Genomic DNA, 26,447 nt, shown 5'->3' on the forward strand with positions numbered 1-26,447 from the left:
AGGAAGGGAACAGGACCTTTTAGGCAGTGGCAAGGCTTGATATTCATCTCACCAGACTACTGAGCCCGCCCCAGCTTCCCTACAGTTTTAGGTAGGATCTCAGCCAACTGAATTATTTGTCCAGAGCCATCTCTTTGTATCTCACCATGTTCTTCACTACTATGTTTTGTCAGAAGGGTGACAATGAAACACAGGTATCTATTTATTTATATATGTTAGTAATACAGAGAGTTACTTGACATGACGGTAGGGGAAAGCAGATGAAGGCATATGAAGATACTGGTTCCTGCTTAACGGGCAAATTTGCACGTCAGGAGAAAGAAATAGACCAGTAAATTCTTTGCTTCCTCCTCTCTACAGTTATTCACTGACTCTTGACATGATCCCCTCGCAGCAGTTGTTCTGAGATGGAGACAGGGATAGCAAGTGGTAAGCATACTGGTTTGGAGGCTACTGCGAAGAGGAAGGAGCGATCCCTCAGCCAGGCCTCCAGGGTGACAGTAGGATGTATCCTAAATCGCTTCCTATATACTGGGAATGCATGAAGCTTGCATTCCACGGAGTTGCTAGAGCAAGAGAAGCAAATGTGAGAGAAAGGACCAGTCTGTAAGGGCATTTAGCACAGGGAAGAGAAGCATTTACAACCCTTTTATTTCTAACATTTAGCATTCTGCATTATGACTGGGGTTCTTTTTCATTTTGTTTTTGGGTGGTTTTTTTTAAAGTTAATTGTTCTAGTTTCTGTTCCAATAAACCCCAAATATAAAATTGAAATGTCGTAGTCCTCCAAGTCCTGTCACAAGGTATTTCCTCTTCTTTTGTGTAAACTAAATTTCATTCCCTTTTCACTTTAACCTGGCCTCATCATGTAGGTAGCCAGGACTAGCAGAATGTTTATATTTTTCTCCTGTCGCACGCCACAAGTGGACCCAAAACAGTCTGACAAATGAGAAAAGCCAAGGTAACTGGAAAATTCATGACAGTCATCCCTAAGCACCAGTTTTTTATACAGTTGCCCTCAAGTTCAGAAGCGAGACGTGTTTCAAAGCTTTATACATGTTTTGAAGCTGAAAAATACAACTAGACTCCTCATTCCATAAACACTCATCTTCCAGTTCACCCCCTAAATTCCTTAAACTATATTTTCTTCTATCCCATTACCTTTGGCTGCCTTTCTTCACTGCTTAGTTGGAACATCCTCTCTTTCTTTAGCAGAGCGGTTGCTTTGCTGAGACCACACAGACTTTTGAAGGACTATCCCAGCGCCTCCTCAGTTCGGCAGGCCCCTGATGCCCTTTGGCAGCAGAGAAATAAATGGAAGGCTCCTAAACCCAAGAAAATAGTGCTACCACTATTGTACGCGTATAAAACAAGAGTGCAAATGTTCTCAGGTCTTTGTGTTGTCCTCTAGATGACTTAATCTGTGCTGCTGCAAATGATGTGCCTGCCACAACTGTCAGACAAGCTCTATAATTTTGGACCAAGTTTTCCAGGTGCCAATCTCTTCAGACATTTTGGTCATTAAATTTTGGTTCACCCCAGTAAGTAAATATCTATTGAGGCGTACAACTTAGGCCACACCATGGCCTCCACTGGCTTCGGTGGATGAGTTCATGCATGTGAGTGTTTTAGGCACAAAGGAACAAGAACTTTATTTTTCCCTGTCAAAAGGCTTGGCACTGATGGATATTTGTTTAACAGAGCTCTTCTGTTGGCAAGGAGAGTTTTAAGACATCAGACAGAAATGCAGACTAAATGCTCACCTGTGCCTCTCAAGCCACCCGTACACTTAACCAGCCCCATCAAGACCAGCCATTAGTATAGATACTGGAGTATGCAACAGTTTATTCCAGTTTGTTGCATTCCCGTGGTGCTGCCAGAATATCCAATAAGCCAGTACAGAAATGCGTCACCTGGGGCACTTCACATATTGTGCACGTACATGAGAAGTTATTATATAAGCAAATAGAATACATGGAGCTGCCAGACACGCTATTTTGTTGTTGTTAAGGACAAGCAGATAAAGATAACCGTATACTGCTGAACTTACTGATCTGATTATAACTATACAGCTTCTCTCATGAGTCCAGCTGCCACGGCGTGATTACAGCAGAACAAGATAACAGCAACCACTGTGGCACAGAAGTTACTTTAGAAATACCCTTAAGTACATTACATCTTTTAAGCACTGGGTTTTGACAACCCGCTCCACACGGTATTTCTAAAAATAAGGATGAACAAGAAGTTTAACCATTTTTACAGCTAACAAAAGCAAGGTGGGCGGAATAAATAGAGTGGGGGAGGCCACACAGAAAGTCCCCGCTGCAGCTGGCACGAGGAGTGATGAGTTCTTTGTCTCCTGCCCCAGGCAGGGTCTCTGTGCTGCCTCTCAGCCCGGCTCTGCTGGGCTGCGCAGATTGCCCAAACCACGCCGGGCGATGGGAGGAAACGGCTTGAGAGCTGAAACTGAGGGAGGGAGGCGATGCTGAACCGCGGGGATACGGCTGGGAGGAGGCTGGACATCTTACCGTCAGTGGGGGATCCTAACCATTTTGATTAAACAGGTCATGCGTGAAACTAGCATTCCAGGCACGGGGGCTGTGGAAAAAGCAAGGTTAAGGAAGATATTTCTCAGGTCCGAGAGATCTAAAATGTTTTCCTGTCATTTTCTAGCCTTCACACCTAATTCAAATTGTCCAGAGGGGCTGAAAAGTGAATAGAAGCATTTTTCTACTTACTGGGTTGTTGGGGTTGTCTCTTTTGTGGGTTGTTTTGTTAGATTTTTTTAATTATAGAGGTATGTTCTATGACGAGAGGCAGATGTAGATGTTCTTGGGATTTGATTTTGCAAAAATTAAAATATAACCAAAATATAATCAAATCAGAATCCCTCTGAAATACAGTACGAAGTAGCTCGTATGAACAAGCGTACATGCTCGTACGAACAAGCTCCTATTAAAATTTTTAAATCAATCTCTATTTCCATACAACTATGTTTTGATGCACTTTTAAAACTAAAGCATATTGAAGATGCTATTTGCTTTGGAAAATAATGTAAAACCAGGTAGTGCCAACACAGAAAACTAATAAAATGTATATAAGGCTGATAGCTAATTTGCTTGGTTTAAAACAGACTTTAGAAAGAGAATTACAAAGAATATTTGGGGTTGATTTAAAATGATGCCATCAGTAGCCAAATATGAAATCAGGCTACAGTTTTATAATGTGCTGGTGTAATTACGAACAATATATTTAGACGATTCCTTCTTCATGAGTTTAAATATTGCTGCTTGAGGTTTAAACAATAGGGAAAAGGAAAACTTAGAATCTTTTCTATTTAAAGGCTTGTCAGTCTCCATAAAGAAACATTCCCAGTACATTCCTTTCACCCTCTTAAGAGAAGTCTTTAAGTAAATAGCTGTAGGTGAGTGTTTGGAAAGCACTTTCAAAATGAAAAGTACTTTAGAGTTGGTAAATCTTGAACATTAATGGAGATATTAACAACATCACATTGCAGTTGTATTTTTTGTCTTTTTTGGTTTTGAGAATCACCTTTAGTTTTCCTGTCCTGGGCTAAAACTTCCCTGAGATGTTTCCCCAGTGCATATGTTCGATGGTGTTTGTGTCTTACAAGAGCAATCACCAATCTTACAGAGGAGGTGGGCAAAGCGGTTCTGACGTAAGTGTTTCTCTCAAAGGTAATCAGCACTTCTGAAATCAGCACTTCTGTGTGCAAAAGCGTGCTTGAAGTCAGCGTCCAAGAACATTTCTACTCTGGATTAAAATGATTAACACATAATTTTAATTTTTGGGGGTAATTTTAAAATAACTGCTAGCTTAACTTCTGGTTATTCCTCAGTTCCTTGTCTGTTCCAAGTGTATTAGGCCATCAGGATCTCTGGGAAATGTATGGTATGCCTTCCTAAATTAAAATAAAGGGTCAACGCTAGTGGCTGTAGAACCATTTCATTTTCCAGACCTGACGAAGGAACACATGTTTTTATTGTGAGTTCGTTCAACTGTTGACGAATCCACCCATCTATAGAATGTGCTTTCTTTAAGAGTCTGAGATTAGTTTAGCCCCAAATAACACAACAGAGAAATTAAGCACATTTTAAAGTAATTTAAGTCAAGAATACCATATCCAGATGAATTCATCACAGCAGAAACACTCCATACTGTCACCTTTTCAAGCAAACCACATAACTGAACGTTTATTAAAACAATTTTTAAGTATGATGAGCACTTATTTTTACCCACACACAGAAACGTCATTTTAGTCTCACCAAAATAAAAGAAAACAGAGCTATAAAAACCATTTTCTTTATCAACACAGGGAAAAATAGTCCTGTATTTCTGACAAGAAAGGATTCCCTAATTCCACAGCACTTCCCTGACTGACCCATTCCAGCACTTAACTACACTCACGCTGGCAAAGTTTATCCAAACATCTATCCCACGTGTCGTTTCCTTAAAAGAAATAGTAAAACTGGCTTTGAAGTCAGAGGGCCACAATTCCGCAGGTGGAAACAATATAAAATTAGCTTCGCGTTCTTCCCCTATTTCTGTTTCACCAATTCTCATATGCGCAAATACAGTATAACTATTATTTATTCTTTTAGAAAGAAAGGCTTAGCGTAACCCTAATTAGGAGAACCACATTAACCGTCAACTTAATAAATAAATGTGTTCAGCAACAAAAGTATACTTAGAATTCCCCAAAATGTCATTTGTTATGAAAAAATACAGAAATTCTAGCTGAACAAATGCATGTGCTTTATTTAGTTTACGAATCCCCTCGCTGTACTCTTAAACTTCAGTAAAACTTTTCTTAATTGGCAGTAGCCCGTTCCATAAGCGTGGGCGCACAGATTTGATTCAATGTATAGGGCATTGCTGCGCAAATATTTAGAAAGAAGCAGAGCAGTCAACAGCACTCAGAAGTTTTCATAATATAAGGTGCAATACAAATAAGTATTAGGGCTATAAAAATGTTAAACCAGCTGCGGATCCTACCGTTGTTCCTCATTTTCTACCGCATTAGGTAGGTTTCTTGTACAGTCGTGAGGCAAGTATTTCTCTACTGTAGTTGTAATATGCTAGGGCTTTTTTTCAATACCTTCAGGATTTATTTTTTTTTCAATAAACAGAGGGAATACAGTTTGCAACAGTTAAAGTCACGTTTATAATAAAGACTTTAAATGTATTGTGAACTAATGTAGGAAACTACTAGTTTTTCTAAAATATAAGACATGACGTACTCAAGCACAAGTCTGCAAGGAATCATGCGACTTGTCAACAACTTCTGCATGCTCAGAGAGCTCCTAAATCTTGTGTCCTGTGCAAGATATATCTAGAGGAAAAAGCTGCTGGGGGTCTTTATAGAATATAGTAATTCTAACAGCAAGGTGCGTATTTGAAAGCGCTAGAGGAATATTACTGTATCTTGGTACAGATCAGCTGAAGCGTGGCGTTTTTCTTGCTTTAGTTACATTATTCTCAGTGCATTTTATGCAATGCTGTGAAGAGTAGCGACTGCGGAGACAGTGCTCGTACAGTGTGGCGTAACTTTAGTTATTCATGGATATCCCTAAGAGAGTGTAAAAAGCCAGTCCCGTCTCCCTCCTGCTATTCAGCCTCTCAGAGATTTTTAGCATAAGCGCAGGAGTGAACCTTCTGCTGTCTAGGTGAAGGCCACCTGGGTCCTCCTTCTGTCACCTGTCACCTCCATCGCACAAGAAAAGTGCACGGTCCAGACGTCCCAGGGAGGACGAGGGGGGAGATGACAAAACTTGCCAAGAAAAGCCAGCGAACAGTGGGAAGTCCCGCCCTGGTGAGGGGGAACAGACAGGGGAAAACAAACCCCGGAATTGCTAATCTTTATTGCGTGGGGTGGAAGAACATTTTGCAAAGTTTGATGGAGAAGAGAAGAACGCAAGTTACTCTGTACTCTTCAGAGAGACAACCGAGCAGGATTTTCAAAGCAGGAAGGGTAACTGTATTTCCTCTCTCTTTTTATTTCAGACCTAGAATAAATAAAACCTACAGCTGAGAAAAACTGTTACTTCTTCACAATGCAAACGGACAACACAGTTTACAAGGCAAAGACCTCTTTTTGTACTGCTACAGTGCTCAGCACATCGCTTCTCAGTTTGTGGTGCTACAAATACCTCCTCATCCTAAAAATTCACCCAGGTGCTGGGGCATTGAGGTGAAACTAAACCCAGGTGCATCGCATAAAGCCGAAGGGTCACCTAACCCAGCGTCTGGTGCCAAACAGCATTCCCTGCTGGGTGCCAGAGGGCTGTAGGACTGTCACGGGCATCCAGGAACACCTCCCTGGTTACAGACTCTCCTCATTTCTAGTGATCCGTCTTCAGTGAGTTTTTGATCCAGATGTGTTACTTCTGCATTGATGCCTCCGTGGGCTTTGCTTCCGTCAATGTCTCGGTCACTTCCTACCCCCATGTAAGCGATACGGCCAGTTTTACAATTTAAGCATGCCATGAGTGAAAAAACGCTGCTCTTTTCTCATATTGGACTGTCTGCCTCCCTGCTACTTCTTTTATTGAAAGACCCACCTTTTCCACAGCGCTCCTGAATTTACAGATCCCTGTTATGTCCTCGCTGAGCTGCCCCTTTCCAGCCAGAAGAGCCCCGGACATCTCAGCTGCTGCTTAGATTTGCCTACTTGGAGCCTCCTGTTTGAGCCTTTCCTAGTTTTGCTACATTTTTGCAGAGCGGACCAGGATTTTATGCTACATTAAGGCCCAAGCGCGCATCAATTTCCACTTTGTAAAACTGTTTTCTGTTTTATTCTTTCTTTCCTACTGAGTCATTCTTAGCACTCGTCTGACCTGGCATTTCCATAGAATTGCCTAGATAACTCCAAAACCCCATTCCTACGCAGCGGTAGCTACTTCAGAGGCCCCAGATGCAGGTAAATTAAGCTTCATTTTATATATTATTTTATATTTACATTATTTTAGCAAATGTTGAATTACGGCTTCCATTTTATCAGACACTCAGTATCATGAGATTGTTCTGCTACTTTTAACACGTCGCATTTTTGTAGTTTTTGAGAACCCAATATAAGTGCAAACATCACGTTACTGTTTACCCCACTTTAACCAACCTTTTACAGATGTTCTGCGCAGCAGAGTCCTGCTGGACTCCTCCAGCAGCCTCTCCTTCTTGGCAATATTGGTAATTTATTCCTTTACAATTTATTATTCTGTTTCGCAATGGAGCATTAAGGGACCTCCACTATTCAACCAGCGCATCACTGTTTTTTAAATAAACTTTAATGAGAGACCCTGTGTACATCAACCTGGCCACCTTTGTCTACTCAGTGAAGCGTTCCAAGGACGCTGATGGCCGTGAGGCAAGGGCTCTGCCAAAATGCAACTAATCACACATACGCTAATTCTAGCCTTTATCAGTTTCTATCAACGTACAAAGAAATAAAAACTCAGCTCATAGATCCAACTTGAAGTTTTTTAAAAATTGGCGTTTTTTTATTGCTTTCTATTCCTTTACGCATTTTAAAATACATAATTGCTCAGTTATTCCATTCGGAAGTTCTTCTAGAACTCTCCGTCAGGTTTGGTCCCACCAATTTGTTGCAGACCCGTTTCTACGGGTGCCTTACTTGGAGAGCAATCCTCAAGCAACCTGCAGAAAGGGCCCTCTTACTCAAATTTGTCTGACCTCTTGCGCAGTGAAGACATAATTTTGCTTGTCTTACAAATTTTCAGTCCCTTTTGCACCATAATCATGAGCTGACCCTTCAGCTTCTCTCACAGGATTCCGGTTTAGAAGAAAACAAAACAAAGGCACGTACAGGTTTTATTGTTCTACATCTTTGACTTACGCATTGCATTTTTCCCACATTTTTTCACATTTGTCCATTTCTATTTTTTTACCTTAGACACAAAATCCTAATGTACTCATGAGGACAAAGTTTTTTCCTCTTGTGAGTTCTCCAACTAGCTCCTCCATGAAAATATGATTTATATTGTCTCACGAAACAGTGAACCGATGCTCACACTGAAAATTGAAATTTTCATTTGGAGTTGCAGTCTCTGCACCATCTGAGGTATGGTTGGTTACCACCAGAGCGAAGGATTTTGCTACATAGAGTCTTAATTCTTAATGGACTTACTTCTTAGCCCTAGAGACGTAGACATTCAGTCCAAGGGGAGTCGAGATTACCTGTCGCTTATTTAACTTCAATTCATAGCACGGCACCAGTTTCCAATAGAACAAAGAGTTTGTTATCTCTATTGTCTCAACAGCCTCACTTAAAACCAGATATTCTAGTCCTCAAGTGTTTTTTTTTTTTTACTCAGATTTCCACAGAAATACATACACAGCGGGTTCAGTTCCCAGTTTTAATGGAACCTTACTTACACTGCTCTTTGCTCTTTATTTTCACCGACTTCTATGCTATTATTTTACCAAAGTCTATTTATCATACATAGTCACATTTTCCTTCTTATGCATCTACTTCTTCCAAGTTCATGGATTTAAAATGCCTACTTTTTTTCATTTTTAAATAAATGTTGTGGCACAAGCCTGGTTTCATCTTGGTTTAGGTAAAGCCTGCGTTTTCTGCACATACTCCTATTGCTAATGAGCCTAACTGCTTTTATTTCCTTCATGCTATTTGCATAGTGATGCACTGAAACACGGCTTCTCTCTCTCTCCTCCCCCCCTGCACGGCTTTGCAAAGCGACTATGGTCGTGATCTTCCAGCCTGACAGCCCCAAGAGCAACCCAGCGCTAAAGTAAAATCTTTATTCCAAAGGGAAAGTGTGTTTTTTTTAAGTAGTGGAAGGAAGTAGGAAGGAGAAAAAAAAAATGGAGTAATAATCTGGTTTCTGCTCAGTGCTGCTGCGCGAAAGAGCCGTACAAAAACAACAAAAGGAAACTGTCAGTGAAAGGAAATCTACAAACTATGTCCAAAATAAGCAAGCGGGGAAAAAATATAGAAAATCTTTCCATTATATTCAAGGTCAAGGGTCTAATTTTAAGATTGATTTCTGATCCTGTACAATAACACGTACAACTCACAGATCCAACTGTTTCTGGGGCTGCATTTAGGCTTCCTGACATGATCCTCCCCGTTAGACCAGGGATCCCACAAGCAGGATGAATTCCCTTTCTTCTTTCCGGAGCCGTGTGTTGGCTTCTACGTCAAAACCCCTGTCCAGGAAGGAATGTGGCAGCTGCAAAACACACGTACCATGGTTTTCTTCTCCCCATTTCCATCCGTGCCACAGAAAGAGCAGCGCAATCCTACCTTGGGATATCTCGACACAGTAGGGATTTTTAACGACATGGAAAACAGAACTTTTGTGTCCGTTTAAGCAGGTGCCGCTTACCCTCTGGAGACAGAGACAGCGAGGCAAATGATGCTTCAGCATTTGCCTATATATGCCTTAGTTACGCACCCACCACAGAAATGCCCGTCTGTACAATGAGCCTTCCCATGGGTCACGTCTAGCAACTTCTTCTGTAAACTCAGCTGCCGCCTTCTGAAACCATTTGGGGACAAACCTTTTTTTGACAAAGGTACAGGAAACACTAATTTGAAGAGTTGAGGTTGTTTTATTTTAACACCTAATACAATTCAAATTTAAAGGATTACTTGCACAAAAAAATAAACACATTTGGTATAAAAATTTATCATCACTTTAACACCTTTTTTTTCCTCTTATGGCCTGCGCCTTCTCTGGAGCAGAAACATATAAAGACTAATGGCACAAGTTTGTTTTATTCTACAGCTTTTTTTGTTTGTTTTTACATACTCAAGTACCCTAGAGGACAACAGCCCGCTGTATACAAGAACCATTTTCTTCAGCCTGCTGAATTAAGTTTCATAAAGAACCAAAGCTATAAAGGCATTTTAAAAACCATTGTCTCCTTAATTTTTTTTTCAGAAGCACTGCCTTTTTGCACCATTTATATACATAGTGTTACATAACAGCTCTTGAGTACAGTTCATGCAGCAGAATATATCTGTTGAATATAAAACATACATTTAAAATCTGGACTTATTGGAATTTTTTGAAGATTGAGTAATTGTAGAATGCCCACTGCTTAGAGAAAATGGTTTGATAGTACAAATGTCTGCATATGTTGGCCACTGGAACAATCCAAGGCTCACTGGAATAGTATCTGTAGCACATCAATGTGCATAAATAATTTACTTACAATATTAAAACACAACTAGCAAAATCAATAGTTCAAGATCTTATGACTGCTATGTTAACCCTTAAGTGGTTGCAAGGAAGTGTGATGGGGGGCTTCCTCCCCCTCCCAAGTCCCCTGTAAAACCTTTAGTATGCAATTTGTTTTCCAGATGAGGAAATTTATTTATGTCTACTGCCTCTTCTCTTCATTGCAGCCGTACACTGTGGACAGTACCATTTCCCTTTCGGTGCTTCTGTCAGTCCAACACATCCGTAGTGGAACCACTCAATAGGGCACTATAAAAACAGAGTTAAAGAGAAGGTTTGGGATTTTGGTTTTTTTTTTTTTTCAACACACCTGTCTCAAATACAACTCTATGAAAATTAAGCATGAGTAAAAAGCATAGATTCTGTTTTTCACACAAAGTTATGAGACAAAACGAGAAGAGGAGGATCTCAGTCCCTAACATACGCTCAGTAGACGAAGAAAAGCAATAAAAGTCCTAGGAGTCATATATGGATTCACAGAACGAAAGAAGTATTCTGTGCTTCAAAATTCTTAGTTGACAACGTTAACTGACACAACAGTAATCTTATCACTCACTTCTGTTTAAATGTAGCATCCTAGTAAATACATAATTACATTCAACTGTTCTTTTAAAACTTTTTAATTTGAAGGGGACAACTGATATTAGTAGTGACACAGCTAAAGGTTCCTAGAAATAAAGGACAATTTAAAGATGTGAAACCTTCCCAGTAAAGGGTGAAGCCTTCTAAAAAAACCCAAACTGTGGGGACAGATGAGGAAAAGTTTCCTGAAAAATGTTTCAGGTCATACGAACATTACACTAAAAAACTCTACTCTAAAACCAACTCTAAAGAAAACTAACTCCTGCAAGAAATAGTTACACACACAAGCCTCTCAAGAACCTTTTGATCTTTGTTACTTACATCTTGGTTATCACAGCCTACCATTTCACCATAGGACACCTAGTAAATAAGAAAAGAAACCACCTTATTAATAATTGTTACTACTTAAAAGCAATCCATGTTTTCAAAGGCCTAAAGTTCAAGTTCCTTCCTTTGAGGAGTTTTTCCATTAACAGCAGCGACAATATTTTCATTTTTCTTTTGCTACACAACCCAAAGAACATATTCACAGCAAATTGCTTTTCAGTATTTTTTATGCAAAAAAAAAAGATGCTTCTGCGTATTTCTGGGTGGATAAAAAAGGTCAGCATTCAAAACCTGAACGAAGCACATTTTCTAAAGAACAGCGCTCAGTACGTTATCAGTCCAGTTTTCAAGATTATGCTGATGTCTGGCATTTCCCTTGCATACATGACAATTTCAAGCACTTTATTGAAAACTATCAAAAAAAGCCAACAGTCTTAAAAGCGTTTAAAATAAGAAAAGGCATTTTTAAACACAAGTTTCTCATGTTGTCATTCTGTCTCTCAAGTTTCCGGGTGGCTTTTACAAAACTACATTTTTATTTCATTGTGGGTTTTTTTACCTGTGGAGTTTTTTTGTCTCACTTTTTTTTTTTTTTTTTAGGAAAGCAGGAGAGACCAGGCAAATTCCTTACTAACTTAGAATTTTAATTAAATTCACTGTGAACATGTCCAGTTTTGAATTTAATTATTCCTGAAGTCTTCACTAAAAGTTTTAAAACTCTCCATGTGTCACAACACTGGAAAACTTGCTTGTTTTTTAGCTTCAACAGCTGAGTTCATTATTCATATCGCCAGTAAGTAAATAAAAACAGATCAGAACTTCAAAAGACTGCAAACAGAATGTGTTTTTAAATTAGCAATCAGAGAAGGAAGTTCAACTACAGCGAAACAGCAGCTCTAGCTATATTCCAGGTTGGAAGCCATCCTTACCTGATTACAAATGCAGTATCGTGGCTCATTTGGATCGTAGGTCCAGTCCACCTGGCTATTGGAATCAGACTCTGGTATCACTGCCGTTTGCTGAGACAGTTCTTGTGCCAGTGCAGATGAAGAAGAACACGATGACAGAGACGAAGAAGAGGAAGATGATGAAGACTGCTGACTTGAGGATTTGTTGTTGTTTCTGAAATAGAAACAAAAGAAAAAAAGCATATCCTAATTTAAATTCATTTGCTGCCAAGTGAAAGCATCACAAAACAAGTACTTTGTTGACTCTGAATTACTGCAGTAAGTAAATCCCAAAGCGTCATTCCCTAATACAGTTCATTCAACAACTGCAAGAACTGAAATGGACACAATGCCCTTTGGAAAAGGAAACAAGTCTTAACAGTTTACAAGTGCTAGACAAGCTATTCTAATCAATGGAATTTAACAGCTTTAAACTGCCAAATGGCTTTAACGGATGTTTTTCTTCACAAAGTTGTCCATCAACAGCCTTGGTGTAAAGTCCCCATAAAAATTATGTTACCAATAAAACAGGAATTTACATATAAATAATGTCATGTGTCATGTACAATAGATAACTGTGTTCTGAAGATGACTGATTCAATGTTAATCTCCGCTCAAGCATCACCAATCCCTCCACAGCAACAGTGCCAGAATACAAATTCTATGCTTTTCCTTATAGGTCAGATCTGACACCCAAGATATCCACAGATGAAAAATGCTTCTAAGACAAAATTATTAACTGAGCTGTGAACGCACACAAATTTGTATGGAGAAAAAAAACACAAGTCAGTTTAAAAGGATGGGCATTTTGAGACAAACTCTTTCAAGTACAATTTGTGTCATAACGTGCCGTCACATTGTTTTGTTTAAAATGTTTTTTTAAATTTCATTTTAATCAGAAATAAAATTCTTTGTTTCCTGTCCTAGATGGTCAGCTATTGGAAAGCGTTGTGATTGTAAGGTCATGGCCCATGACCTTTAAAAGAGAGCTTAGCTGTCTTAAAAGATGTAATTGCAGTCAACAAGTAAGAAAACCTACTTGCTTTTTCTGCCACTTCGTGAATCTGTGGTTGATGAACTTAATGTCTGTGTTAATGTAGATGCCAAAGCTGATGATGAATATCCAGTTGAATCTCTGGATAATGAAAATTCTCTTCCAAGCTGAAAATCATTGTTCTTAAATGCTTCATAGCTGGCTTTTAGACTGGATGTTCGTCTTCCTTCCTTCATCTAAAAGGAATATGAATATTGTTATCAGATCACACAGTAGAGTTCTTTAAGAAGACATATACCAGGCTGCTAGCTGCTAATTATTTGCACAGGTTCATTAGTTACCCTATTAACAAAAAGATGTATAGTAAGTGGTAAAGAGGTGTAAGAACATCCCACAGGAAAAGCCAGAAAACAAGCTGTCCCTTTATGCAAGTTTTACAGGATGAAACTGTAGCATATAAACAAAAATGATAATATGAGAACTCAATCACATCAGCTGAAAGTGATCACGGGAATTCAGATTTTAAAAAAATTCACCAGTCTTCCTTCTTAATCAATAGTGGATGGCAGAGTGACAAGAATGTTTTGACATTACCTGTGCCGTGGCTTGCACTGCTTGAGCTGCTGCCATGGTAATTGCACCGGCCCCAGATCCTGAAGATAATGAGCCCAGGTTATATGATGCCAATGGTTGAGAAGAGTTTGTATTGTATGCATTGTTTGAAGAGGATGATGAATTACTGTTTCGACACCCTTGATGAACAGAACACATTTATGAAATTCAAAATGAAACTAAATTCCTTTGCATTTTAAGAAGAGTTATATACGATAACCAGTGAAAGAGTGGGAAATCCGTTTATGCATCAGAGCAGTCTGATCACTTGAAAAAAGTTTAAAAAGATCATTTGACACAGCCAGTATTGGCTTAAAAACAACAAAAAAAAATCTGTTCTGCACCTATCCTCATGTGCAAGGAGTCCGTTTAGAAAGACAGTCCTATCATATTCAGCTATCAAAGAACAGATGCAGCTGGCTATGTCTATGTCTATATAAACCCAATCTCCATTGAAATTACACTGATTACTGTAACTATCAAGAAGGTAAGAATTTGACGGCACACCTATACTGTTTCAATGTAAAACTTTTAACGATCTTGATTCTAAAAACTACAAATCACAGTTTTAATGCAAAATAGACTTCCATGGTCATCTACAGTCTGACAGCTGCTCAAACACAGTTACAATTTATTTGCCATCTCATGTGAAGTTCCTTCAAAAGAGAAGTAAAATGGATATGAGAGAGACTAGTTAATCTGATGAACAGTACTAAATTCCAAAACAAAGTAGTTTACCCACTACAATTTCTCACAATCTTTTGTTTTCAGAAAAGAAACTACAAAACACCCTGATTTTGAAAATGGGAAGAAAGTTGTGGGTTTTCTATTTATCTGCTACTCAAAATCACTTCTCACCTCTTTTGAAATAGACAACACACCAAAGAATTATATTTTATTGTAGCTGAATGCCATGTCAGACCAACCCTTAAAAAAAGTGTGAAAAAAAAAAAAAATATCTTTTCCTTTACTTTGGAAATTGTTGCATGCGTTTCTTTTTCCCAAATTAGTAATGCACTGAGTTCATATTTCTACTACTGGCTGAATGAAACTGTACTGTTATCTTCTTGCAAGCAGCGTAAATAAAAAGAAATGGCCAACATGCAGCTGTTCTATGACAACGAAGCTGATGCACTTCATGGACAACACAGATGAGTAACAATGCCTGCAATTTCTCATGTTTCAAATGACTGAAAATCCCAGAGGAAAGGGTATGAGCCTCTGATTTCAAAAGACTCACAAATATAACTGGGTCTCTCTTCCAATGACGAAGTAATAAAGTGCAAGACAATTAAGATTACCTGGTGTATTTTCTTTAGAAGCATCTGAAGTAAGCGTAGATAGAAGAGCTTCAGATTTAAACTTCTTTTCAGGAACATGATCTGTTGTACTATGATGAGAAGATGGATTGTGTTTTCTTTCTAAATGAAACAAATGAAAGGAACTTAAATGTAAAACATTTTCAGCTTGAAAGTCAAACTATAACAAGACATAATGAAACATCACTTTCAACTATTTTCCACCAGCAAAACCTTATTATTTCATTCTTGCACTTCTTCTGAATAGACATTATTATCATTGCATTATGCCTTCCCCCCACCCCTCAGTGTTTGGAGAAAGAAAAAAATGTTCTTAATTTTTTTTTTCCTAATACTACTAAACCAAAAATAAGGAGACATAAAAATTGGACATGTTTTTAAGTCTCAAATACTTACTCTCTACTGGAGTGTGAGAATGGGCGTGATGGTTATTCACAGGCTGTGATGGTGTATCCAGCTCCAGAGACCCTAAGAAGGTGGTAAAAAGGATAGGACAATTTCAGTGTCATCACTGGCAGTTTTGACTTTTAGATACTAAACGAATCTTTATAATATTAACCAAATTATTATGCAATTATATTTATTTTGAGTTGAAACCCTTCCTGTAGTACAACCAGAAGCCAGTGACAAGAAGTTTTAAAATAAAAATTGGTGACTACTGTTTTCAACTGTTGAAATCAAGAAGGTAAAATCAAGGCCAATAAGGAGAACAAACAACAACATTGCCCTCAACGTGCCACTTATTCAAATGAGTTGCACACAAGCTGGTAATGGTTGGAGAATACTGCACCAAAAATACTGACAATCTACACCAATATGAATGGAAAATACGATTTTAACAGGTAAACTGTATTAAAGAGGCATCTTATCCCACTGAGTCTATCTTCTCACATTGAGTCAAAACACACAAGCACTAGCAACACGTTTCAAGTAATCTAACATTCAACAGGAAGGGCTTCAGATCAGTATCCAAATTTTCTTAACATTCAAAATACACAGAGCAACAATCCAAAGAAGAAGGAAAAAAAAAAAAAGGCGGGAGGGGGATTGGGGGCACAAATACAAGTCTATGTCTAAGAAAACAGTTCTTGTAATATTAGCCATGAGGCTGAACGATCGCAGCACAGGAGAGACTTTGACCATAAATTTCCATTAGAACAATAAAAAACAGTTTGTGTATCAATCTTCGACAAAAAGATTTTGAACTAGCTGCAATACCTACCAACTTGCATTTATACAAAAGACGATTCAAGAAAGAAATCACATTCATTTTTCAAAATCTGTAGCTTCAACATTTCTTTACATCTTTCAGTGCTTTCAAAAATTACATGAGTGTATTGTATTACAAAAGTTTAAAGAAAATTATTCCAGAAGAGGTTCAAAGCACAGGGAGGCATTTTGGCTGAGCTAACATTAATCATGTTACGAGCTAGTCCAAAGGCTGCCCTCTGGTGGAACCTCAACAATATGTATTTTCTCCAAAAGCTAAAAATATTAAGAGGCTTCTACTTTTCACTATATTTAAAACAAACAAACAAACAAACAAACCTTAATGATGCAACACGCAGTCTGGTACATTTCTATTTTGAGTTCTTGAAATTCAACGTACCTACTTCACAAAACACATAGCTCTACTGAAGGTAGTACAACATCTTAAAACTGCAGCTGGGATTCCAACTAAAATAAAATAGTCCTTTTCTGCAGTTGCTAGTTCAGTAAAAGCAGTTTTCTTTTTGTTCCTGTTATTTGTAATAGCAATTACAAATAAAATATCCCAAACCTCCCAGCTTTTATGATAAAGCTCAAAGAAAAAGTATTTATTCCTAATCTCCTCAAGCGATTTAGGTTATTTTTCATGATCTTTGGATGTGAGAACGGTCACTGCCTCTTAGCTCCATAATCACAGTAGTTAAATCGACTTTGAAATTTATCATAATTGCATTTGAACTTGATATTTTAAATGCTGATGCATACAGAAAGGCCAGATTCTTCCACACCAACTTGGCTAAAAAGTTGTCGCATTACATTTTTGTTCAGATTCAAAATACTAGCATTGCTGCATGTGTTAGGCATGCAGGTTTCTTACCCCAAATGCTTGTCCCTTGATACCCCAGTACAAAACAACCTGTTCTCTCCCCTTCAAAAAAAAGAAAACCACTGAGTACCTAATTTTACTTGACATTCCACGGCTATAACTAAAATAATGACGCACCTCAGTTTGGTGGCAATCAACTCAAGTAAGAAACGGTACACTTTCAATTGGGTAGGTGGCAAGCTTAGGCTGAAGTACTTGTCTGATTATCTACAGTCATTAAAAACAGGTTTAAAGAACTCTGTACCTTACTGTAGCAATTCAGAAGTGCAACAATTGCATGAAAAATATCCTAATTACTCAGCCGTATTTTGACCTCACTGGTAAAAACCGAGGTTGAAACTAAAATTTGAAAATCACTGACTGATTAAAAGTATGCGGGTTAAAACACAATTTTGAAGCAAGTGGGAATACTGACATCCACTAAAAAGTGTATGAGATTTTAATTTTGCAAATTTACAGAAAATCTGTCAAGTTCTTAAAGAAAATCATGCATACTTACGTCTCTCTAATATTTCTGTAATTCCAGCATTATCTGCTTCAAGTTCCATTTTAAATTTAGCAAGTTCCTGGTCCAATTTTCTCAAATGACGGTCTACCTGTTTTTGAAACAAAGTAACAATAAATAGCACCCAGTTCTGGAACATTAGTATCTACACTCTTAATCTCAGGCTTGCTAAATATTTCCCTTCCAGCAATTCTCTGTCATGCATCGCTAAGCACATATGAAAACGTGTAAGAGGACTTTGGGGTGTTGTGCGTATGCGTATAGAAAGGACAGTACATGACATGCACTTTAGAAGAGGTTGGGCTGCACTGGGGAAACTGCAAGTTCACTGAATTGCAATTTGTATGCCACTATACACGAGTAAACTAAAGTGTTGAGTAAAAGGGTCTCTAAACTGAAAGTGTAGACTCCTGTGTGTTTGAGTAAACTATGACGTGCTGTTGGGTACTGAAAATTAACAAAAAAAAAATAAATCTGAACTTAATATCATGGAAAAAAACACTACGTTCCAAATGCTTTCTTCATCCATAGTCATCCAGCAGAATGTACCTGTCTCAAAACTATTAAAAGTTGAACAAGTTTTTGCAGTTACCAGCTAATTAAAAGAGAGGGGGTAAGTTCCAACTCTTGGAACTAACTTTTCGTTAGCTGCAGTGAAACTAAAGCAGACAAGAAATCGCTGTTTTATGTCTACTATATTTTAGCACAGTCTGACCTGCAAGTCCCGTTTCTCTGAGAAAGTGTAAAATAAATATATTTAAAATTCAAAATCCACATGCTATAAGGAAGAGTAACTTGCTTGTGGTCCCTTTTCAGAAAAAAATAAAATCAACATGCATGAAAGCCTTACGATTTCTAAAATTATTTCTGTATGCTTTGTATTTTAGTGACACTTAATACCCAAAGCAATAGAATTCATAGAAGTCAGTAAAATATTAAATGTTTCTTTCAGCAGCAAAACTATCTTTATGTAGCTGACATGACAGTACTGTTAGTACAGCTGTAGTGATTATCAAAATGTTTAGAATTCCTTAGGGCATAAATAAATTTAGGTAATTCACCACAAACCTTCTGTCCACTTACCAAATCATATATTTGATTAGCCAGTTGCACTTTTTCATCTGCATCTTCCAAAGCCTTATAATAATCCTGTTATAAAGAGAATTTTTTCAAAATTATGAACATAACTGAATTAATGTCATTCATTTTAAGCTCTTGTTATCCAGCGCAAACTGTAAGTTAAAAGGAGAAATTCAAGTCAGTTTTCAGAAAGACTGTGAAACTCTACTGTAAACAACAATCAGCTTAATTTTAGATGAGCAATATAATGCATATCAATTTATTCTTTATGCCTTAGGAAAAGCCAAATTACAAGATGTGGATGCTTCCTCCTACAGTGATATTTGGATTTCTATAAGAAATGCTACAAGAAAAGAAAGAGTCTTGGATTTATTTTACATTACACAGCATAAGGTTATGGACTTAAAATGAGATGGTGTCTTTTACTTTGTATGGATCTTTTGGACCACTGAAGATACTACTGCCCTTCAAAATGATGCTAAACGGTACTGTGAGGGGAGGCCTTTCCAGCACTGTAGTTAAATAGAGACAATGATGTATATGGTTTATAGTTTAAATTATTTTAAAATACACTTAGATAACTCATAAGTGTATTACAAAATAATTTGACTAAATCAATCCAATTTTAAAGTCTGCTTTAACTAAGTCTGCTTTAAAGTCTGCTTTAACTAACCACAGACAAAACTTTTTTTTTCTTTCAAAAAAGTATGTTTACACTCTTTTTACTCTAGATTTAAACAGGTTTAAGTGCCTTTTTATTCTCAGTTTCCACTGAAGAGTATCTAGCCTAGCTGAGAACTACTTGAAATTTTGGTTCAACTGAAGTCAAAAGCAAATTTTTCACTTATTCTAGTGAAGTCAGAGCTTCGACTTTTTCTTTTTTTTAAATCTAGAAATCTGTTTGCATTAATTAAGGAAAAAAACAAAAGTCTTGGCCAAATAAGGGGCTGAAGTAGCAAGTCTAGGAGACTACAAAGGAGTTTTTTCTGACAAAATGATGGACTACCCTGCTAACAATACCACCACCAATGCCTGAGCATTGAAGGATAAAACAAAACACATCCATCTTCTTATTCCTCTCTCCCCAAAGCTACATGCACCCTACGTATAACATATACAAGGACATAGGCAGAATCACAGGAAATGCTGAAGCTAAGCTTGAAGAATATCCTCTAAAAGAAAGCCAATTAACTTAGGCAACTTCACGTCACACAAGCAGAAACAAAAAGTCTGAGCTGAAAATGTAGTACCCAGTTTCCTCACCATTTCAGGACCGTAATTTTTAACATGCTAGCAAATACTGGGTAAAACTTGAGAGAAATGCTTGATCAAAGAAACCTTTCAGTCATTTTTCTCCTCCTAGGTAGTTCTATCCATCTCTGTGAAAGCCCAAGGGAAGTCACAGTTCTGAACACTTAAGTCTCCATCAATCATAAGCTATTTTTTTCCTAAGGTTATCTTCGTTTGCAAAAGAAAAATGTGAGCCAGTCCTGTGATATCCTTACTTTTTTGATTGATGTCATTTGTTCTTCTCTCCATTCAGGTTTGTTTTTCTTTGCGTTCATAAAAAATTCATTTACCCTCTGCTCAAGCTGATCCATTGCATCTGTAGCAGAGGAAAAGATTAAGATAAATGTTATCTTCTCATGTACATAAACATTATGAAATAAGGCTGATTTTTTTCTTAAACAAAGTTGACAGGACTGAGGTGCAAACTATTAGATAAAAACCAAAAAAAACCAAAACAACCAAGTGACAGTGGACAGAGGAGGGAAATATTTACCTTAATTTCCAAGAAGCAGAATTGCATTCTGGTAGGATTCTCATCAAGGTTCTTGTGCTCTCCAGCATGGGACAGGCAGGACTCCAAGTTCTAAAGGTTTTTTGTCCCTAAGAGCAGTGGTAGTGACTTAAAGCACGACCCAAACTCCTCACCCAGGGCTCTAGACTGCTGACTTTGGAACATTCTAGCCAGTTACAAACTGAGCAGGAAACAAAATGTTCTCCTAAGAGAAACAGTCAAATACAAAACCAAATAATTGAAAAAATTAGTGCCTCAAAAAGGTAGAGCAACTGAAGAGTCAAGTCACAGCCTTTAAGTCAAGGCCCTCTGCACTGTACGCTAGGAAGGGCAGGGCAAATTGAAAGCGCTCACAAAGTTATTCCCACCAACACCGCCTCCCCCCAGGCTAGCACTATGGGGTAAATGCACTGATGAAAAACTATTTGGACAAGATTCTCACTTGCATGAAGTTGAGAAATATCATAAGGGGAAAAATAAAGACACCAATTCTCTAACATTAACTATCATAAGACAGGAAAATGTCAACTACAATTTTCTTAAAACTACAACTACTATTTTCTTCGTTGTTTATTGACACAGGAACAGGGATTCCCTTCCCTTTCCCTTCACCCTCCTTCAAAAGAAAAAAAGAGCTGAATTTACTATTTCAACAGCTGGACACTTGTGCATGCAACATCTTGCATATTTCGAAAAACACACAGCTGCAAACTAGCTTTGACAGCCTTGCTAGTCTCAGGAGAGATGACAGTACTGAAAATGTTTTCACAGTACTCTCAGCTATACTGTCCAGATAGCAGTTTCACATTAAACATGACAATGCACCAACTAGCTACAGACTTCAGGCTCTGGGTGTAAAACGTTTAAGATACTTTCCAGAAACTACCCTTTGATGGTGGTCACATGATGGCCAACATCTCTTACCAAAAAAAAAAAAAAGTTAATTAACTGGTTCAAAAAACTCATGAATCCCCAACTATGATTAACTCTTCAAATCCAATGCAGCCCAAAGGTTTTCTCACTTTGTGAAAATTCACAAATAGAACTAACTGTTCACATAAATAACCAAAAATAATTCATACTATATGATCAAAAACATTCATCGATTTTCGCTATGCTGGGAATGTCCACCATCAAAACCAACAGGAACCTAACAACTGACTGGACAGAGAGCAATTAATCCCAAGCCAGAACAGTTGTGACATAGACTCACATCAACTTTACTGAGACCCAGACAAACAAAGTAGTCAAACTGTTTTGGTGTAAAACAGGTTTAAAGATGGGAGAATCTTTATGAGCATTTTCCACTTGCACTGTGTTATTCAGGGAGAAGATTAAGAAGCCTGAGCAGCAAGCAAGCAGCTGGCACTTTGTGTGGAGTCTTCTAAAAGCTTTGTTCTTTGACCAAATTGCTATAATTTGATCCATAAAGCCAACTGACAATATGTGCTATCTCCTGTTCCCAGAGTGCAAACAGCTAGGTGATAATTATTATTCTAATGGCTCCATAGACCTGAAAACAACAACAACAAAAAATCTTGCCTCTTTACTTCTTATTGAAGACACATATCAGTCCGTGTGAAATTACACAGGGGAAAAAAATTACACAGAAATTTGGTCTCTCCTGAAAAGGCAGAAACGGCAAAGGGGAATGCAGGTCAGATCTATTTAATTATATGAAAAGCTCTCTCTGGTACACTCAAGTTCCTTCACCTTCCCCGCCCGTTTCAATCCAACTGTGGTACTATATTCTGAGATACTAATTTATTAGATCACATTTCCCAAGAGAGTTGACAGAAATTCTATTAGGAGAGAGGCCTTTTTCCAGAGCTTAGCACTTTACCATGGAGGCCTGATGATCCATGATTTGAACTTAGAGAAACACATTTTATGCTCCATGTGGAGCTCAGTTAAAGCTCAAGAGTCAAGTCACAACTGAGATGGTCTTCATTTTTCCCACAGCAGCCTTATCAGGACATACAGTAGGTACAGCTAGTTTATTGTTTCTTCCAACAACAAACAACAGCACCTGCCCCATTAGAAGCCCACGTGGTCCAAAAAGGACAGAATATAAAGTCAACATTGACTAAAGCACAGCACCACAGTTATCTCTGAATTGCAACTCATGTAGGTTTCTGGCACCACAGTTATCTCTGAATTGCAACTCATGTAGGTTTCTGGGACAGCATCACTCATGAAAGTACTGTTTTCAAATACTTCAGAGACACTGAATCTTTACAGCAAGTCACTATGTCACAGCATGGGAACAACCTCCAGGTTTGCATGTAGCGTTCAGCGGGCAGTTTGGCAACTGATGTCGGAGATGCTACTACAGAAGTTTCATAAATGTCTTTGGATGCTTTGTCACTCATTGTGCAAGAATTGCAGAAGTCCCAAGGTCCAAGAGAATTTTTCTCTGGGCCTAAGGTTGGCCTTACTATACAATATTCAGTGTTATTTGCTATTTCCAGTAATACAATATGGTGTGTTATTTGCCACTTCCAGTTAAAGCAGAGGAAATGACACTACTGCAATTTTGGCAGCGCTAATTGTCTCAGTTCTGAAACACACTTCAAAAAAACTACTAGTTTCTTTGCCTCCCTACTGAATAAAGTAAAATTTGTGAACTTACTCAGAACTACATAAGTCAGTGAGCTACTCACTCCCTCTCCTGGTGTTCCCTAGTGGTAGTTACTTCAGAGGTATTATCTCCCATAAGGAGCCATCGCTCTGTGCCCACAACTTTAAGCACTGCACCCAAGACAAATGCTACAAAAAAATGCTACACCCAATTCAACGTGTCAATATCTGTTAAACAGACCTGCTGGGTACACTACAGTAAATATACAATGGAAAGCCCGAGACCGCACTTCAAAGTGTTTTCGGCTAAACTTTGTTTTCAAGAACTGTGCTCCCCTGGATTTTGTATTCCTGTATGGCATTCACTTGTTATTTCAACCCTTGCCCTTTCTCTCATTTTTCTTTACAACAGTCCGACCCTTCTGTATTGAAGACTCCTCTCACCTTTTGTGCAGTGTTTCATTAACAACGACCTTTACATCACAGTTATAGATGAACATTATTAATTGTGTGTTAAATGACACCACCACCTAACTAGGTGTTACGGGACACCTAAGTCCCAGATGAGATTGCATTAGGAAAGACGAAAAGGCTATGTATCCTGAAAACAGCATAAGGCAGTGTATTATATCAGGATATAAGCAGAGATATAGAATGGTTGGGGTTAGAGGGGACCTTAAAGATCATCCAGTTCCAATCCCCCTGCCACGGGCAGGGACACCTCCCACTAGACCAGGTTGCTCAAGGCCCCACCCAGCCTGGTCTTACACACTTCCAGGGATGGGATATACAACGTGATCTACAAAGAAACCTAAAGCAAACTGTGTATTTGGTTATGTGTCTGCTAGTGCACAACAGCCTATGCAAAAAATGCCTTCACATATGGTACTACGAAGGGAGCTGGCTGGAAAGTTTCAGAGACAGCCTGCGCTACCTGCTGGAGGAGTGGGACATAACTCATGTTCCACACCACCATCACTGCTCTTAGGGATCAAAAATCTAAAGAGTTTGGGACATGCCACGAAAATGCTTTTGGGAGCAGCACAAGCCCAGGAGCGAAACTCCTGTAAGATCCTACTCGCGCCGAGACCCAACTGCGGGCCCGCGGCGGGCGGGCGACTCGGCGGGACCGGGGCTCGGTGCCGCTCGCTGACTCGGTGCCGGGCGAGCGCGCTCCGCCCCTCGCTGCGTCCCGGCGGCTGCCGGCGCTGCGCCGGGCCTCCGCAGCGCCGCCTCCCGCGGCTGCATCAGCGTTCGCAGAGCCGCCGCGCCGGGCGCCCGCTGCCGACGAGACGCGCCCAGCACCCCGGGGACCCCGCACCAGAGAGACGGGGCGCGGGGTGCGGAAGGGGCGCGGGTCGGCGGCGGGGAGCGGAACAGCCCACGCAGGTCGGGGCGCGACAGCGCCACTTTGCCCCTTTTCTTTCTTTCTTCCCTCCTCCTCCTCCTCCTCCTCCTCCCCTCACGGCAGCGGTGGAGCTGTTGCCCGCGGCCGCCCCCCGCCGGCGGTGCGGGGCGGTGCGGGCAGGGGCGGTGCGGGGGCGGGCCGCGGCGGAGGGGGGCGGGACTCACGTACTCTGCACCTGCAGGTCCATCTCCCGCATCTCGGTGAACCTGTCGCGCAGATCCATGGGAAGCTGCTCGATCACTGCGGGGACAGGGAGGGGCGGGGGAGAGGAGGGAGGCGGTCGGTCAGTCAGTCAGTCAGTCACCGCCATGGGGGGGAGGGGGGGGCGCCGCCTCTTCGCCGCGGCTCCCCTCACCCCCACCGCCCCCCGGGCTCCCCTCCACCGGCCGCCCGGCACCCCCGTCCCGCACACACACTCACTCTCCAGATAATCCTCCAGATACAGCATGGCGGCGGCCGGGCCAGCGCCAAGGGGCTTCTCGCTAACGGGGGGATCGTCCCTTCCAATATGGCGCCGCCGCCAACAACACCGGCGCCTCGACTCAGCGAAAACAACATTGGCGGCGGACGGCGCTGGCTCGGGCCGCGCCCCCATTGGCTGCCCGCGCCGGTGACGCGCACCGTGCCGCGCGCTCTCCCCTCCCGCGGCCTCACGGGAGATGTAGTCCGCACGGTCGGGGAACTACGCGTCCCGTCATGCACCGCGGCGGCCGCCTGGCTGAGGCGGGGGCTGAGGCGGCCCCGGCCCCTCTGCCTCTCCCTTTCAGCCCTATTCGGCTCGGCCCGTCCAGGGTCCGGATTGTGATGTTTCTCCCGGGAGCCTCCTCTCAGCCCTCCGCTCTGCCAGGACGGGCGGCTGCCGGCCCTCCGGAGGGTGCCCCGGCCCCCCGGAGGGTGCCCCGGCCCCAGCGCCGCGAGTGTGGTGGGGAGCGGAGGGTGCTCTTGCTTGTTTATCCCTTATTTTAAATGGTCGCAGGTGGTAATAGTGCATAAAAGCACAAGCAATGACAAAACTATTGAAGTTACTCTTAATTTCGGCGTCTTCTGCATCAGTAACGCGGGTAGTAACAATACGCGCACATGAGAGTGTCAACTGCTGTGGGCTGCTCAGAGGAAAAAATATTAACATACGGTGATGATTGCAATCCAGTTACTTCTTATTGTAATTTATTTTTAAATGTTTGGGGATGAGTTTTCTTCACGCAGTTTCAATCCCCCCAATAGTTTACTTCATCACTATCTAATATTTATTGCTCTAATCATAGACTGATGCTTTTATCCAGGTGTGCTTTTTGACCGGGAGAAGGAATTCCTAGGGCTTGCGTGGTGTCGGGTGTAGGTACAGGCGCGTAAGAACTGCGGTAGCAGAACAGGCTGGCTTTCTGCCCTCTCCTTTTCTTGTTCTCGCCTGCACCATACCCATCCAGGCACGGAAGGCAAGTGTGTGCTTCGGCCAAGTCTGAGTAAAAACCCACACGGGATGTTTTTCACTGTCAGGACCAATGGAAAATGGCATTCGTTTCTCATGTTTCAAGTTCGTATATTGTGAGTAGTTAGCTAACGATGACTGAATTTTGGGAAGCGAAGCATAAATTTTGTGTGTAGCCTTCATGAAGACCAATGCTAGCTATACCTGGAATACATGGGACATAGCTAAGCTTTCTTTTTTTTTTTTTTTCTTTTTAATTCCTATGTCATTATAGATAGGAAAAAAGGTATCACAATAACTATCAGCTTCATGAAAAAAGTGCTGTGCCAAAGTGGTCGCTTTCCACACTGACTCCATCATTAGCCATGTAGTTGTACTGCCAAAACGGAAATATCAGATTCATACATAACAATGAACAGGTTTTAGCTGGTCATTAAGCTCAGTTAGCTTTAGTTGAAAGAATCTGTATACTATTGCTCCTATAGATCACTCTTTAATGTACGACTTCTGAGACACTGGTGTAG

The 26,447-nt window shown here is 40.2% G+C and overlaps 1 protein-coding gene across 6 annotated transcripts; it reads right to left on the reverse strand.

Moving 5' to 3' along the window:
- Positions 1 to 9,633: 9,633 nt before the first annotated feature.
- Positions 9,634 to 25,126, reverse strand: ING3 (inhibitor of growth family member 3). 6 transcript variants are annotated; one of them, XM_074599891.1, is made up of 13 exons: positions 24,915 to 25,038; positions 24,663 to 24,734; positions 20,489 to 20,711; positions 20,211 to 20,311; positions 18,709 to 18,774; positions 17,620 to 17,716; positions 15,422 to 15,493; positions 15,008 to 15,127; positions 13,689 to 13,846; positions 13,140 to 13,330; positions 12,083 to 12,275; positions 11,148 to 11,186; positions 9,634 to 10,493 (listed from the first exon to the last, which is right to left on the reverse strand). In XM_074599891.1, the coding sequence occupies exons 4-13, from the start codon at positions 20,304 to 20,306 to the stop codon at positions 10,377 to 10,379; spliced, it is 1,149 nt and encodes a 382-aa protein (XP_074455992.1). In that variant the 5' UTR covers positions 20,307 to 20,311; positions 20,489 to 20,711; positions 24,663 to 24,734; positions 24,915 to 25,038; the 3' UTR covers positions 9,634 to 10,376. The 6 variants fall into 6 exon arrangements, with proteins under 6 accessions (XP_074455992.1, XP_074456082.1, XP_074455719.1 ...); XM_074599981.1 differs by having other exon boundaries at positions 24,909 to 25,022; XM_074599618.1 differs by lacking the exon at positions 20,489 to 20,711 and having other exon boundaries at positions 24,915 to 25,126.
- Positions 25,127 to 26,447: the final 1,321 nt, after the last annotated feature.

Source organism: Larus michahellis, chromosome 1 (genome assembly GCF_964199755.1).
Source record: "Larus michahellis chromosome 1, bLarMic1.1, whole genome shotgun sequence".
NCBI lineage: Eukaryota > Metazoa > Chordata > Aves > Charadriiformes > Laridae > Larus > Larus michahellis.

What these genes read in the sequence shown, in the direction of transcription:
- ING3 (XM_074599618.1), bottom strand. Translation starts at nt 25,089, where the DNA reads ATGGGGGCGCGGCCCGAGCCAGCGCCGTCCGCCGCCAATGTTGTTTTC. An exon ending in CTAATCAAATATATGATTTG is followed by an intron (nt 17,717 to 18,708) that starts GTAAGTGGACAG and finishes TTTCAAAAACAG; the next exon opens with GTAGACCGTCATTTGAGAAA. An exon ending in CAGTGCAAGCCACGGCACAG is followed by an intron (nt 13,331 to 13,688) that starts GTAATGTCAAAA and finishes TATTCCTTTTAG; the next exon opens with ATGAAGGAAGGAAGACGAAC.